This window comes from Mirounga angustirostris, unplaced genomic scaffold (genome assembly GCF_029215605.1).
Source record: "Mirounga angustirostris isolate CCGP_5_RB_7025 unplaced genomic scaffold, mMirAng1.0.hap1 SCAF_5, whole genome shotgun sequence".
In the NCBI taxonomy this organism is placed as follows: Eukaryota; Metazoa; Chordata; class Mammalia; order Carnivora; family Phocidae; genus Mirounga; species Mirounga angustirostris.
In genome coordinates this window covers 75,935,655-75,951,683 of record NW_026991713.1, presented here as the reverse complement: position 1 = coordinate 75,951,683, position 16,029 = coordinate 75,935,655, and the positions used below count along the sequence as shown (strand labels likewise).

Below are 16,029 nucleotides of genomic sequence, written 5' to 3'. Positions count from 1 at the left end.
AAGATTTATCAGAAAGCCTCTGGCTGGGGTGCCCGGGTGGCTCAGTCATTTAAGCGTCTGCCTTCGGCTCAGGTCATGATACCGGGGTCCTGGGATCCAGCCCAATATCAGGCTCCCTGCTCGGCAGGAAGCCTGCTTCTCCCTCTTCCACCCACCCTGCTTGTGCTCCCTCTCTCGCTATGTCTTTGTCAAATAAAATCTTTAAAACAAAAAGAAAGCCTCTGACTAAAACGACATGGAAGTGCAGGGAACATTACTAGACAGAGACAGAAAACACTGGGAAGATGAGAAGTTCACATTTCTTAGCAAACAAGCTTTTAACAAGTTTGCATTTAAATAGGGGTAAATAACTTGTAATTTAATAAATAGCACATCCAAGTATTATTATAAGCTTATCTTCCTGAAACAGGTTATTTACCATTAACAGAATTAGGTCTCATATTTGAAGCAAATCTCATACTCCAAAACCTAGTTACAGAATATTTAAAGTCTATAGTTTCCATCTCCTGAAATTTCTCATTTTGAAACAGAAATAGAGAACTAATTCAGATACTGCCCCACCTTCTGGAATATCTGCAACCACCAAACCACCAAAGAGTACAGGCTAATCTGAGCAATTACAAATGAGTGAAAGAAAAGCAAGAAAATACAGAAAAATTCTAACTTCTGTCAGAAAAAGTCATCTGTGTGCCAGCTGGAAGAAAATGAGTGAAATATAGTAAAACAAGCCTCTCATCCTGTGACATGCATTTACTTTTCTCACTTGTTCACATTATGATCTTATCTAAACCATCCACTATTTTTATGTCATACCATGTCATTAAAATTGTAGCATTCAAACAGTATGTTCTAACTGTGGAAATTTCATCTCAGGTTAGGCTTGAAACACAGAATAGGTCTACTTCCAATTATCTAGGGAAAACGATAAATTATGCAAGGAAAAGTTAAATGAAATGCTATATACATTAATTTAACATGGGTTTTGTAAATTTTTTTTTAAGAGGACTAAAAAATTATTACAAGTGCTTATTTATGCCTACATTGACCAAAGCAGACTGATACAAACAAACTCACATCTTTGGGTTCTGTATTAAACTTCCTGGGCAAGAGCTGGTCATTTGGTATGAGGCTTGCTGGAGCTACCCCCCAGGACTTCGGAGAAATCTGTGATTGTGGTGTTAAAGGGTGTTTTTGACTCTCAACATTGTTTTCCCAGGATTTTGGAGTCTCTGGCTGTCTTGAATCCTGGTCTTCACACATGTTAGTGGTCCATGATTTGGTGATGTCCTGTTCATTCTGCACAGGTGTCCAAGACTTTGGAGATTGCTTCTTTGGATCCTGTTCTTTCTGCAGCTGAACTGGCCAAGGCTTTGGTGTCTCCTCCTTCTTCTGTTCTTCTTGAATATACCCTGTTTTGGATTTAGGAGCTTCTTGCTTCCAATGGCTAGGAGCTGGCTTGGGTTTGGAGACGTCCTGCTTCTTCTGCTCTTCCTGCAGAGTGGACCTGAGTTTTGGATCTTGTTTCCTCTGTTCTAAGGAAACTGCAGGCTTTGATACCTCCTGGTGCTTAACAGAAGGCTCCCAGGATTTGAAGGATTCCTGTTTCTTTTCCTGACCATCTGGTTCAGTAAGCATATCCCAACATTTGGGGAGATTTGGTTTTCTAGCATAATCTGCTTCCCAAGATTGCTCGTCATCTTGTTTGCTTGAATAATCTACTTCTGTTATGTAGCGTCTGTTAAGAAACTAGACCAGAGGAAAAAATGTGCTTGAGACACAAAATCTGTAAAAGACCTTGAGGGGAACACTGAATTCTTTTAGTATTCCTATGTCCATTGGTCTGAGTCACTATGCTAACAGGAAATTTCTGTCCTCATCCTACTTGAGAAGACCATCCTACTTTTTTGTCCAATACCACCTTCGACACTTCAAACGTAGCAATCTATACTTGACTCACCTCAAACTAGTAAGAACTGAACATCACAGTGCCAAGTTTGCTTGATTCAGGCTCTTTTACCAAGGTTATTCTGCCTCTGCCAACCTTAGACCACTCCACCCACCTGACTCCCTAACATGTTAAGGCAGGAGACAGTTCAATTACACACATTCACATTATTCGGCCGTAGGTTTCCGGAATTACCAGCCCTTTCTTTATTTCTATTACGCATCAATCATACTGTGACTCTGACTCTTCCTTCTTTTCAGCTTCCAAGAATTTTAATGTCACTTCAAAAAGCAAATGAATTACCAATGTGAATAAATTCTGACAAAAGCAAAATCCTACCCATCTTTAAATTCTAACACGAGGGCCAAGAACAGCAGCTAACACTTGAGCAGTTATTGTGCACTAGGCCAAATTCTAAGCAATTTAGAATTGAACTCCTTTAATCCTCACACTAACACGAGGCAGGCATTACTATTATCCCCATTTTACATATGATGGTAACAGACACAGCTGGACTAAACATCTTACCCAAGTCACTAAGCTAAGTAAGCTGCAAAGCTGGGATTCAAGCTGAAATCTAGTTCCAGAGCCTCAGCTCCTAAACTCACTGTACCAAAGTCTCAAAAACCAAAATCAGCAAATTACCTTTCAGAAACTTACCTCTTGGGGTTGTATCTCTGGCTGTGCAAGTTCCATAAGAGACTCTGGAAAGATAATACTCCCTTGAGTATTAAATAAATACTAAATAAACCACATGTTTTTAGGCTGATTACAACTGTATTTAATAGTGACATATTTCAGAAGAAAGGATAGTACAGTGAAATATATTCATGGCAAAAGTAATCCCCACTATAAAGCATGTGGTCTGAAGCTAGCTGAAGCTAGCAGTTCTCCTTAAATGCCACTTTTCTAAAGTCATGTTCCACCTATAAACTGATTTTTGGTTGAAAATAAAGACTATCTCCTCTTATGCACAAGTACAGTTCCATTCAAGTTGAAACTATGTAACTCCAAGCCATGGGGTAAAAATTAGTCATCTCAGCTTGAAACAAAGGCCTTAAAGGCCTTTCACAGGCCCCTAAAGGCCTCCTAAAAGCCAGCTTAAGGATGGAAGTTGGTAAGGGAATGGAGACACTAAAGCATTAGACTAATAGAAAGTAAACCTAAGAAATAACTTGAATCATGCTAGTGAGAGGCTACTGGAACCCTGCCCTGGACTACCTACATAGAAATGATATTTTTTAAATAAATTGAGTCCCAACAAACCAGAACAAAAGTGCCACTGACTCAAACTATCTCTTCCCCCCCAGAAAAGTGTGATTTTGCAAAGTTTATTTCCTTTATTGACTTTGGCACGTTTTTTCCAAATATGCTAACCTTAGATTATTTATAATCTCATTCTACTACCATTTTGAATTCTGCTATGAGGATTTTAATCAACAATTTTAAACTGAATTATCTTACTAACAATTTAACAAAGAAATCCATTCAAATTCCATAAAGGCCTCATTTGAACAGCGTATTCTCTTATAACAAAGAATAACCTTATGTTTCTGCTAAGATTCACTCCGTAAATATGGTAATAAAGCCTACATACATATTCTAAGCCTAAGCTTATCCTGCTGCAAGTAGATTTCCATGCATGTAGAAATTAACAAATCAAAATAAGGCAATCCTTTTACAATGACGACTCATTTTGTGTTATTAAAAACGGAACCACTATAAAGAATTTCTGAGATCATAACAAACCTGACTCTTTGACAGATTCAGTTTTCAGTAATTGTTTTTTCTTCTCTGATTTTATTAGCATTTCTTCCTCCAATGACACTTCTTTTTCCTTAGCATTTTTTGGGACTGGGATACTCTCAAAATAGCCTGAGTTCAGCAATTTAGACAGCAGATCTTTCATGTGTTTGTCTAAGAAAGAGTGATTAAGACTTAGTTATCACATAACCTAATAGTTCATGGCAATTATTTGGAACAGATATCCTAATATAATTTTATCCTAGTTACAGTCTGTCATAATATCCTACACTGGGGGAATTCAAAGAACTGGTCAGTACCAGAGTAAATATGCAGTCCATCCTTTTGTCATGCTGAATCAAAATTAGGATCAGAATCCCAAAGTTTAGCAAGTCACTTAAGTTTCTCTTGGCCTCCATTTCCACCATTTGAAAAATGACTAAAATCAGAGACCCTAATCAAAGACTAATATGTTACAAAAGCACACATCTATTCCCTGAGCTGAGAGTGAAGCCATTTCTCCTATCTGTCCCCAAGATCTCACAACTAGCATTATTCTACCTTCCAAGTAATTAAGGTCTTAGAGAAGTGAAAAAGCTCCTCAAACATAACCATTAGAAAACCCTATCTTGGACAATCTAAAGGATTTTTAAATTATAAAATCCCATGATAAAAATTTTACTCTTGAATTACGGTCTCTGTGACTCCTAGAGTATCACCATTTGATTAGTAAGAAAAATCTTATTAAAATGATGTTAAAGTCGCTGCACCATAAACAGATCTAAAGTCTTTCATTTTTAATACCCACTAAAAATATAATTCCAAAGTTAAACAGTGTCCATACTTGATTTGGGTCTATTATTCCTTTCATAGGAGTACTATGACATAGCTTTTTTAAAAATCAATTTTGAGGTATAATTTACAAACAACAAAGTTCAGTCATTTAAGTGTACAGTTTTAACAGATACATAGCCACGTTACTCCCACCAGAACGAGGATATAAAACATTCTCATCAACTCAAAAGTTCCCTCATGCCCCTTTTATAACAATCTCCTCCACCCATACTCTTGAGAACCACTGACCTGCTTTCACTCTAGTTATGTCTTTTCTAGAATTCCACATAAATGGAATCATACAGTACGTACTCATTTTTTGGTTTGGCTTCTTTCACTCAGCATAATTGAGATTTACATCCATGTTGTTGCACGTATCAATAGTTCATTCCTTTTTTATTATTGAGTAGATTCTACTGTATGGATATACCACATTTTGTTTATCAATTATCAGTTGCTGTACATCTAGGCTGTGTTCAGTCTGGGGCTATCATTAATAAAGCTGATACAAACATTCATGTACAAGTACTTATGTGAATATACATTTACAATTCTCTTGGGTACTGTAAGTGTAATTGCTTGGTCACATAGTAAGCATACCCTTAATTTTATGAACTGCCAAACAATGTCCCCCCGAAGTTAGTTGTATCATTTTGCATTCTAACCAAGCAAAAAATCTCTATGATTTAAACTTGAAAGGACTTAGAAATTTTGAGATAGTTATACTGCATCCTTAGAATCTTTTTTAAAAGGAAGCAATCACTAGAAACAAAAATGTTTACTAGGGGTGCCTGGGTGGCTCAGTCAGTTAAGCGACTGCCTTCAGCTCAGGTCATGATCCCAGGATCCTGGGATCGAGCCCTGCATCAGATTCCCTGCTCAGCAAGAGCCTGCCTCTCCCTCTCCCTCTGCCTGCCGCTCTGCCTACTTGTACTCTGTCAAATAAATAAAATCTTTTAAAAATTAAATTAAAAAAAAAAAAACAGTTTACTAGCCTCTAGCGTTTTCATTATCCTACACTAATACATAAAACTATGTACTTATAACCGTTTTTACTTGGTCATTTGGCCAAGTCTATTTAGGAAGCCAAAAGGACTCTTTTCTCTCCAGATCATTACCACATCGATAGACAACAATGTTTCAATAAACTATATATCCAAACCATTCATATTTTCTTATATCTGGTAGATAAGCCTTACCATTAACAATGTGTGGATTTAAAGTTCATAAATAGAACAGGTACTACCATGCAGAGAACTGAACCCCAAAACGGTCAAGCCAGTATGAGTCTTTAGCTCTTTTTCCCAAATCATAGTGACTTGCCACTTCAAAACTCTCCCTAGGTTCCATTTGAGTGAGTACCATTACATAATAGCTGTTTTTTTTTTTTTTTTAAGATTTTATTTATTTGAGAGAGAGAGAGAGTGAGAGAGAGCATGAGAGGGGAAGAGGGTCAGAGGGAGAAGCAGACTCCCCACTGAGTGGGGAGCCCGATGTGGGACTCGATCCTGGGACTCCAGGATCATGACCTGAGCCGAAGGCAGTCGCTTAACCAACTGAGCCACCCAGGTGCCCATAATAGCTGCTTTTAAAAGGACTAAACAGATTATCATTCTCCACATGAATGTAGTATTGCCAGACATGTAAGTTCTAACGGACTGACAGTTTCAGCCTTCAATATCAAAACAAAATCAGCCCTACACTTCTAAACAAAGTCTAGTATTTACAGCATGTAAGTCAAGAGTAGAGAAAACTCACATGTCGTTCCTACCACTGCTTTCTCACTACCTTCCAAAAGGTCCCAAAAGTACAAGGATGACTGCTCCATCTGGTCTTCAACACTGACAAGGAAAAGCAGTAGCAGAACAAAGTAGCTTTAGAGGTACATACACACAAATACATATATATGGAGCAATACAATGTATACAGTAAAACTCATCAACAGTCAAAACATTCAATGTTAATTTTGTCTTTTTACTCTCTCAAAATGAAAAAATTCAAATTTTATAAAAGATGACTAAATGCCCACTTTAGGGATTTCAAATGTAAGCATTTTCTCTTAAAACAACTAAAATATTTTACAAAATAGAACTATTAAGGAATAGACAAAAAAGAGTTTAAGGCTCTTTTCAATGCAAAGTCATTAATTATCAAGTAATGTCCTAGAGGAAAGAAGACTGGAATGGCAATATTAAGATCTACATTTGACTTTAAAACACAGCAGTTTGTTTTCCAAATTATATTTCACTTATACATATTAAACTAAGCTACACTCACTCCCTAAATCCATCAAAGTGAAGAGAAGGAAACAACCAAATAGATAATGATGATGGACTAGACTATCAGAATGGAAATTAAAAATATATATATGGCTATATATGTTAAAATTAAGTTTTATTAGGTTTTTTTCCTGATACAGGACTGAGTTCCAAAACAACTGAAATCGGACTGTGCTTTAGCATGGCCAAAAGACAACACTGGAAGGATCTACATCGAACAAAGCAGAAGCAGAGATGTGTTCATTAGCTGATTTCCTCCATCAAACCAAGAACAGCAAATGGATAACTATAGGGGGAAAAATTGGATAGCCTCAATTTTGCTGATTTTGTCTCTTAAATTATCAGATTTGTTTCTCGGTATTTATTCACAGCATAAAAAGACCACCAAATAATTCTCACTTTGAAAGTTTAATGATACTGGCCAAGTTACATTTTATTTACCTCCACTTAAGTACAGCAGTAGTAAGAAGGGAAAGACTCTCAGGTAATACAATAGCCTGAGATAATTACAAAAAAAAAAAAAAAAACCTTTAAGTATAATACATCATCAGTTTTATGGTCACTTGTATAGAGGCAAAACTTGATCAGACATCATTTTTAAAATCAATGTTACAATTAAAAAAGCACATTAATGAGATCTTTCAAACTGATTTCCTTCTAGACAGCCTTTCAACCCTCTCACAGTCTGGTCCCACCAATGTTTCCCATGCTGAATCAAATGAATGTTCTCTTAATTTCTCTCTCTCGCTCTCTCTCTATATATACTGTAATACATATATGTTATTATGTGTGTGTGTGTGTGTGTGTGTATATATATATATATATATATATATATATAGGCTAAAATGTTCTATGTTCTCTTTTAGGAAAGTATTTTCATTAGCTTACCTCAGACTTTCATTTCTTTCAGGGCAGGTCAATTTTGAAAATTTAATGAGGTAGTCAAGTTCTTTTAAAGGCAAAAACACTGCACCATTCAAGCCCCCTTTGAAATCCTTCTGTACATGTTCCTGTGTCAAGTTCTGTAATACATACTGAACTTGAAGTATAGTACGAAGTTTTTTCTTCTCAGCCTCAAGTTTTAGCATGTGCTCCCTTCTCTGAGCCTTCTTCTGCGCTTTAAGTAGCTGTTAAAACAAATTTTCATTAAAGTTGCCAACTCTCCACCACCCCGTATTAGCAGTTCACAGTCCACAAAGTCTAATCCCAAAGAGTTGAGATTAGATGATACATCTCATACATATATAAACACTGTGAAATTGACAGGTTCGTTTAACCCCTTTCTTTTTCAGTTGAGGAAGGGACTGAGTAATATGGTGGTATGTCTCAGGTAACCGGAGCTTAGAAAGTCCAAGTATCTCCCAATTCCAGGCTGTATTTAGTACCTCTGGTATCACCATGATAAACAAAGTACCTATAGCTGATACACATATCGATCGCAAAACTTAACTTTTCCATATTTATGTGTATCAAGCCTTTTTTAGGCCAAGGATTTTAAGAAAATGCTTCAGTTCAGTTTTGAAGTCTGGTTTTTTTAAATTTCTTGTTCTAGGAGAATATTTCAACTAAAACGGTCTATTTTCAACAAACCAAAGAAGACTAGCTAAAGTGTAAGGAACTGAAAAACAAACAGAAAATGTCTTACAAGCATAATGCTAAAAAACATCCCCAGCAAATAGTTTTTTTAAGTAAGACTGAGATTTTCATAATAGTTCAGTCTGGATGGAGCTGTATTTTTTTTTTTAATTTATTTTTTTTAAGATTTTATTTGACAGAGAGGGAACACAAGCAGGGGGAGTGGGAGAGGGAGAAGCAAGCTTCCTGCTGAGCAGGGAGCCCGATGTGGGACTCGATCCCAGGACCCCGGGATCATGACCTGAGCCGAAGGCAGACGCTTAACGACTAAGCCACCCAGGTGCCCCGGAGCTGTATTTTTCATTATTTGGCTAACCAAACATAGATGGATAGTTAGCAGAACATAAATTTTCCATCAAATAAATATGTATGCAGATTGAGCAGCCCTGTGTCTGGCTCTAAAGCTCAGAACAGTAATCTCTTAAAGTCTGACATAATACATGGGTCCCAGAAGTCGCTTCCCATTTATAAAATACCAATTAATAAAAAGTACCATCTATTTCCAGTAAGAAATCTAAAAGGTCTTTTCTCCCCAGAGTTGTTCTTCTAATTATAATATTTCTATCATACTGGATATATTCCAAGTTATGAAAATTAAGAGAACAAAACAAAAATCCAAAAGTTTTCCTATATGCAGGTTAAAGTACTTTGATATACCATCATATTTAAGACTCTCCAAAAGACATGTTCATAAATCCTAACAGATTAAGATGGGAGGAAACCTCAGGAAAAGATTCATTATGACATTATTAATTCCTTTCTCAGAAGGAGGTATGAAAGTCACTTAATAAATTTGACTTGTGTTACTACCAGGGACAAGAGACAGTAGGTGAAGGTAAAATTTTGAGAATGAGAAATGGAGTGGTTAGGGTTATGTGGGCTAGGATATTTTCAGGATGGCAAAGGCTCAGAAATGCTTTTTCCAAGACCTCAATATGGACTTAAGCCAGTAACATTTACCAAAAGTACAGGATTCTCAGTTTCTGCTTGAGAGAAGGAAAGAGATTAGAGGTGGCAATTCTACCTCTCCAAGACAGTGGGATTCTCTTGGGACAGTTTCATGATGGTACAAGGAAAGGCAACTGATGCTGAGGGCATCTTCAAGTTTCTATCCCATGATTACCTCAGAACTCTTGTTAGCCATTCCCAAGGCTGGAGTAGATGTTCTTATGGATTCAGGATACCCTGAACTTCCCCTACTCAAATACCTATTACATTAAATGGTTACCTTTTTATGTACCTGCATCTCCATTAGGTTTCAGCTCTCTGATGACAGGGACTATATCTCTGTTGTTTACCAATATGTATCACTAGTGCCCAGCATAGAACCTGACAGATGACAGGACCTCAAATATTTGTTGAATCGATCAAGTATCAAGTAAGAAAATTAGTTGTTTCTTACATCATAATCAGAAAACTACTGACAATAGCATATTTCTCCTTATTTATGTAGAAACTAAGAAGTCAGGTTACATTTTCTTCTCTTCTTTCAGCTGAGGACTGATTTGTAAAGAAGGAAGAAGACATGAAATAAACCACTATCAATAAATCATATTGAATAATAAAATCTTCTGATCCCTCGTAGAATGATAAATCCCCACCAGGACAGAGCTCATGTCATGAAGACAGAGATACAGCTGGGAAGAAGAGAAAGGCTTCCAACTAGTTTGAAGGGAAAGAAATGTTATACAATGCAAAACTGACTCTCAAGAGGTTTGACAAAAGAAACTTTAGTAAAAGTCCAAAAATTACTATGTTGGAAGGTAACTGGCAAGCACCTTTGGGGTCTTGATTCATGAAGGCATGTCCCAAAGTACTTTAACACCTCACCTAAAGTGAAAGTAAATCCACGGTATAAGTGAGAAAAAATAACCAATGAGGTTAACTGGTAACTACCTCTAGACAAGAGCAGAAGAACATGTAAATAGAAAGATACTATATCCTTGTATAAAGAACAAGGTTTTTAGGAGCAAAAAATAGTTAGGGCCCTACACCCACTCTACCACTTACTGGCAATACGATTTTGAAGAAGTTCCTCTTGTTCTGAGCATCAGATTTCTTATCTGTAAAATGGCACTATATATGCATCTATTTCCTGAATTGCTGTAAAAATCAAGTGACTTTACATAAGTACCTGGCACACGGAAGGTGTTTAAAAAAAAACCTAAAAAGGGGCACCTGGGTGGCTCAGTCATTAAGCGTCTGCCTTCGGCTCAGGTCATGATCCCAGGGTCCTGGGATTGAGCCCCACATCAGGCTCCTTGCTCAGCAGGGAGTCTGCTTCTCCCTCTCCCTCTGCTGCTCCCCCTGCTTATGTTCCTGCTCTCGCTGTCAAATAAATAAATCTTTTTAAAAAATAAAATTTTAAAAAATAAAAAAAACCTAAAAAGAAAAACATACTTTGAAAAAATAAACACTTGAATAAAAAACTAAAATTATCAAATAACTGAGTTAAGAGAGCTAATAGAAAATTTTAAGTATTATAGATGTGTACTTCCAAACATCCAACCAGAGTAAAGATATGAAATACTTTTTATAGTAAAGTGGGTCAAAATTAAATAAATCTAACATGGGAGGGGTAATCATACATGTATAAGAAAAAACTTGAGGGGCGCCTGGGTGGCTCAGCTGTTAAACGTCTGCCTTCGGCTCAGGTCATGATCCCGTGGTCCTGGGATCGAGCCCCACATCAGGCTCCCTGCTCGGCGGGAAGCCTGCTTCTCCCTCTCCCACTCCCCCTGCTTGTGTTCCCTCTCTCGCTGGGTCTCTCTCTGTCAGATAAATAAATAAAATCTTTAAAAAAAAAAAAAAGAAATAACTTGATTTAAAAGTATATCTAAAATGGCCTACAAATTTAAGTTACTATGGAATTCACAGAAACTACTAAAATTAAGTTATAAATGAGTAAACTTGAGTTAAAATATGCTATGGTTGGCAAAAAGAACTAATATCTTGGACTTTTTTTTTAAAGTAGGCTCCACCCCCAACATGGGGCTTGAACTCATGACCCTGAGAGTTTGAGTCAGTTGCTCGACCAATGGAGCCACCCAGGCGCCCGAATCTTAAACTTGCATTAATAGAATTATCCAGAAAACAGAAGGTAATGGCTCTATATTAGGCTATTTTAGATTTACACACTACCTTTTAAGAGTTAATTAAGTCAAACATCCAGAGAGAGCAACGATATTACAAGGATTAAGATGGTAGATGTCTTCAGTCTAGAAATGGTACGTTGGCTTTTTTTGTTTGGGGAGGTTTTTTTGATGCCAGAGGAATGGAAACGAGAATTTTAGTTCACCATAAAAGAAGAAAATATCCAGGAGCGCTTGGGTGGCTCAGTCAGTTAAGTGGCTGACTTCGGCTCAGGTCATGATCTCAGGGTCCTGGGGGTCAAGCCCCACATCAGACTCCGCACTCTGTGGGGAGTCTGCTTATTTCTCTCCCTCTGCCCCTCACCCTGCTCATGCTGTCTCCCTCAAATAAATATATAGGGGCGCGTGAGTGGCTCAGTCAGTTAGACGTCTGCCTTTGGCTGGGGTCATGACCCCAGCGTCCTGGGTTCGAGCCCCACCAGGGAGCCTGCCTCTCCCTCTCCCTGCCTGTCTGCCTACTTGTGATCTCTGTCAAATAAATAAAATCGTTTAAAAATAAATAAAATAAAATTTATTTTTAAAAAAATCAAATATATAAAATCTTAAAAAAAAAAAAATCCAAAAAGTGAAAGACACTATCTTAGAAAGCATGCTCCCCACCCCAGAAATGAATTTACAAAAAAATTTCCTTAATTATTAAAACATGATCTTTATAGGCCTTTTAACACAACTGTAAAGCAGCAAAGAATACTTCATTAATGAATGCTTAAAGTGTCATATTAATTACTAACTAAATCTGTCAGAGATAAAAGTTTCAACTGCCAACAGAAAATCTAACAAGCTATGAAACCAGACTTAACTCTAACAACAATCACAAATCTTCCTGGTAATAACTATCATGGTCTCAAGAAAAAGTTTACCAATTCTGTCTCCTAATATGTTAAATAATGCTAAATTTACAAGCCTATGCTATATAAATTTATAAACCTGTATTCTAAAATCTCTCTCATAGGAGTGCCTGGGTGGCTCAGTCGGTTAAGTGTCCACCTCTTGACTTCGGCTCAGGTCTTGACCTCACAACTTTGATCTCCAGGTTGTGAGATCAAGCCCTGTGTCAGGCTCTGTGCTGGGCGTGGAGCCTGCTTAAGATTCTCTCTCTTCCCCTGCCCCTCCCTCTCCCTCTCCCCATTTCTAAAAAATAAAATAAATTTAAAAAGGACTGCTTTAAAAAAATAAAATCTTCATAAATGTATCCCCTTCTCAATGACTGCTATAACTCCACAGTGAATACACATTTAGAGAATACTTTATCACGGTACCTCATATTCAGATACCATTTGTGTTTTCTTGAGACTCCAGAAATCTGAAAACACTAATTCTTCATTAGCTATTGTCAACCCCAATAAAGTATCAGCAGGAATTAGATGATGGTAACTGAACATCATTAATGGACACTAATATTTTCCTCAAGATCAATAAAGTGGTTTCAGAAAAAGCAAACATACTCACATCTTGGCTCAGTCCAGAAAAGGTCTTCTGAAGTTCCTTGGCAAATTCTAAGTTATGTAGTACTTCTTCATATTTCTCCACTGCTTCCTACCAAATAGGATAAGAAAACATCAATTCTGTTAACTTCTAAGTACAAATATGTCAGAATAAGTGTTCCTATAAAAATAATAGAGAAGACTTCAAATTTTATTAACTAGTCATTTACTATACGTAGTCAAAAAAGTAGGAGGGCCGGGCTCCTGGGTGGCTCAGTCATTAAGCGTCTGCCTTCGGGGTCCTGAGATCGAGCCCTGTGTCGGGCTCCCTGCTCGGCAGGAAGCCTGCTTCTCCCTCTCCCACTCCCCCTCTTTGTGTTCCCTCTCTCGCTCTCTGTCAAATAAATAAATAAAATCTTTAAAAAAAAAAAAAAAGAGTAGGAGGGAGATAGAGCATTTAATACAAGTTATATAAAGTTAAATTTAAAAATTCAATCTTTAGGCGCACCTAGGTGGCTCAGTCAGTTTAAGTGTCTGACTCTTGGTTTCGGCTCAGGTCATGACCTCAGGGTTGTCAAGATTGAGACCCTGCTTGAGATTCTCGCTCTCCCTCTGCCCCTCGCCCCCCCTAAAAAAAAAAATCTAAAAATTAAAAAATATAAAAATTCATTTTTATACTAGAAATCTGAGCCATAGCAACAGCTGAATTCCTGTCTATAAACAGAGACCTATTGTTTTTAAGAGCAATAAGCCAACAGAATTCCTCTGTCAATATTCATTCACTACTCAAATACAGTACACAAGAAGCACAGTGAGGATCACACAGATGAATAAGCAACTTCAAGAAATCTCTGGTGCCTGGGTGGCTCAGTCAGCTGAGCATCCAACTCTCGGTTTTGGCTCAGGTCGTAATCTCATGGATCATGGGATTAAGCCCCATGTTGGGCTCCATGCTCAGCAGGGAATCTGCTTAGCTTACTGATTCCCTCTACCCCTCCCCACATGCAGGCACTCTCCCTCTCTCAAATAGTCTTTCAAGAAAAAAATTTATTCTATGATAGAAAAGATTTGTCAATAATTACCTTAACAGGCAAAATTAAGTATTGTAAAGAAATACTGTAAATATGGGGCGCCTGAGTGGCTCAGTCATTAAGCGCCTGCCTTTGGGCTCAGGTCATGATCCCAGGGTTCTGGGATCGAGCTCCGCATCAGGCTCCCTTGCTCAGCAGGAGGCCTGCTTCTCCCTCTCCCACTCCCCCTGCTTGTGTTCCCTCTCTCACTGTGTCTCTCTCTGTCAAATAAATAAATAAAATCTTTTTAAAAAAAGAAAAAAAAGAGAAATACTGTAAATTTAATGGAGTTTTTTTTAGTATTTCATAGATCAACAACAACAACAAAAGGATTTCACTGGTGAAAAAAGTTGGTAATTAGAAAAAGTGCAGGGACACCTGGGTGGCTCAGTCAGTCAAGACTCTGCCTTCAGCTCAGGTCATGATCCCAGTATCCTGGGATCGAGTCCCTGCTCAGCGGGAAGCCTGCTTCTCCCTCTCCCTCTGCCTGCTCCCCCTGCTGTGCTCTCTCACTCTCCCTGGCAAATAAATAAAATCTTTAAAAAAAAAAAAAAAAAGAAAAGAAAAAGTGTAGATTTTTTTTTTAAGTGTAGATTTTTTAATGGGACTTTAATTCTATATGGAAGAATAATATGAAACAGAAGATGGGAAAATTGTCTAACCACATAGATATATTTTAAAGTCTTCATAATTAAAAAAACTAAAGTCTTCATAATTGAAGTAATATAGTATTCTTCTAGTTATCTACCCAAAAGTAATGAAAACGTATGTCCACATAGACTTACATGCAAATTTCTATAGCAACATTATTCATTATAGCCCCAAATAAAAACAATCCAAACATCCAGCAACTGGTAAATGGATAAACATAATGTGGTATAACCATTCAAAGGAATGCTCGTCAGCAATAAAAGGAAATGAATTACTGATACATGCTATACCAAGGGTGAACCTCAAAAACATAATGCTAGGTCAAAGAAGCCACATGGGAAAGACTATCTTATATGAAATATCCTAAAAGACAAACTTATAGAGCTAGAAAGCAAATGAGAACACAAAAAGGAACTTGGAGGGTTACAGAAATGTTTGAAAACTGGATTGTCCTGGAAATTGCTTAACTCTACAAATTTTTGCTATAAATCATTGACATACACTTAAAATGGGTTAATTTTATGTACATGATACTTCAAAAAGCTGTTTTAAAAATAGTCTGGTAATACTAAATCTTTTCTTAAGATTTTATTTCTTTGGGGCACCTGGGTGGCTCAGTCGTTGAGCATCTGCCTTCAGCTCAGGTCATGATCCCAGGGTCCTGGGATCAAGCCCTACATCGGGCTCTCCGCTAAGCGGGAGGCCTGCTTCTCCTTCTCCCACTCCCCCTGCTTGTGTTCCCTCTCTTGCTGTCTCTGTCAAATAAATAAAATCTTAAAAAAAAAAAAAGGTAAAGAGGCTTTCCGACTATAGAACCAAGATTGCAGACAATACAATCATAGTATACAGCCCTCAGAGGTATGTAAACCAGAAGGGAATAACCCCCCTCCCATATTTACCCCCAAATGGTATTAACTTTGATTCAAGAAAAGCAGCATCAAATGGGAACTACTACCTCAACTTCCCATTATCCAATGTGGATCCAGCCTTTCTTCCTCCCTTTGTTTAGAGGAGATATCCTTCTTCTACCTGTGCCCTGGATCCTTTTCAATTATGCTTTCAAAAGAAATTTTAACTCTGATTCCCATTTAAAAATCTTGAGTTTCTCCCTCTCTGTCAATGCTTAAACCAGCATTTAAAAAGTTCAGGTTCCCCCCACCCCCCGCCTAAATTAGAAAAACAAAAAATCCCTTTTTGGCAACCACCTCCTTCCAGTCTCAGAAAAATTTCAAAAATGTCTACACAGTCTCCATTTCCTCTTCAGCCCTTATCAACCTGGATTCCGTTTCCACCATT

The 16,029-nt window shown here is 37.5% G+C and overlaps 1 protein-coding gene across 19 annotated transcripts in view; it reads right to left on the bottom strand.

The window, feature by feature from the left end:
- Nucleotides 1–16,029, bottom strand: part of CAPRIN2 (caprin family member 2) — a 47,164-nt gene that overhangs the window by 18,978 nt on the left and 12,157 nt on the right. For 18 of the 19 annotated variants that reach the window (XM_064591446.1, XM_064591444.1, XM_064591433.1 and 15 more), the window contains 6 exons: nt 13,038–13,124; nt 7,690–7,928; nt 6,281–6,363; nt 3,695–3,862; nt 2,606–2,649; nt 1,075–1,746 (listed from right to left, as the gene is read on the bottom strand). In XM_064591446.1, coding sequence (XP_064447516.1) covers nt 1,075–1,746; nt 2,606–2,649; nt 3,695–3,862; nt 6,281–6,363; nt 7,690–7,928; nt 13,038–13,124 — 1,293 coding nt within the window. Of the gene's footprint in view, nt 1–1,074; nt 1,747–2,605; nt 2,650–3,694; nt 3,863–6,280; nt 6,364–7,689; nt 7,929–13,037; nt 13,125–16,029 lie in introns of those variants that run through there. The other variant, XM_064591449.1, reaches the window with a different exon arrangement.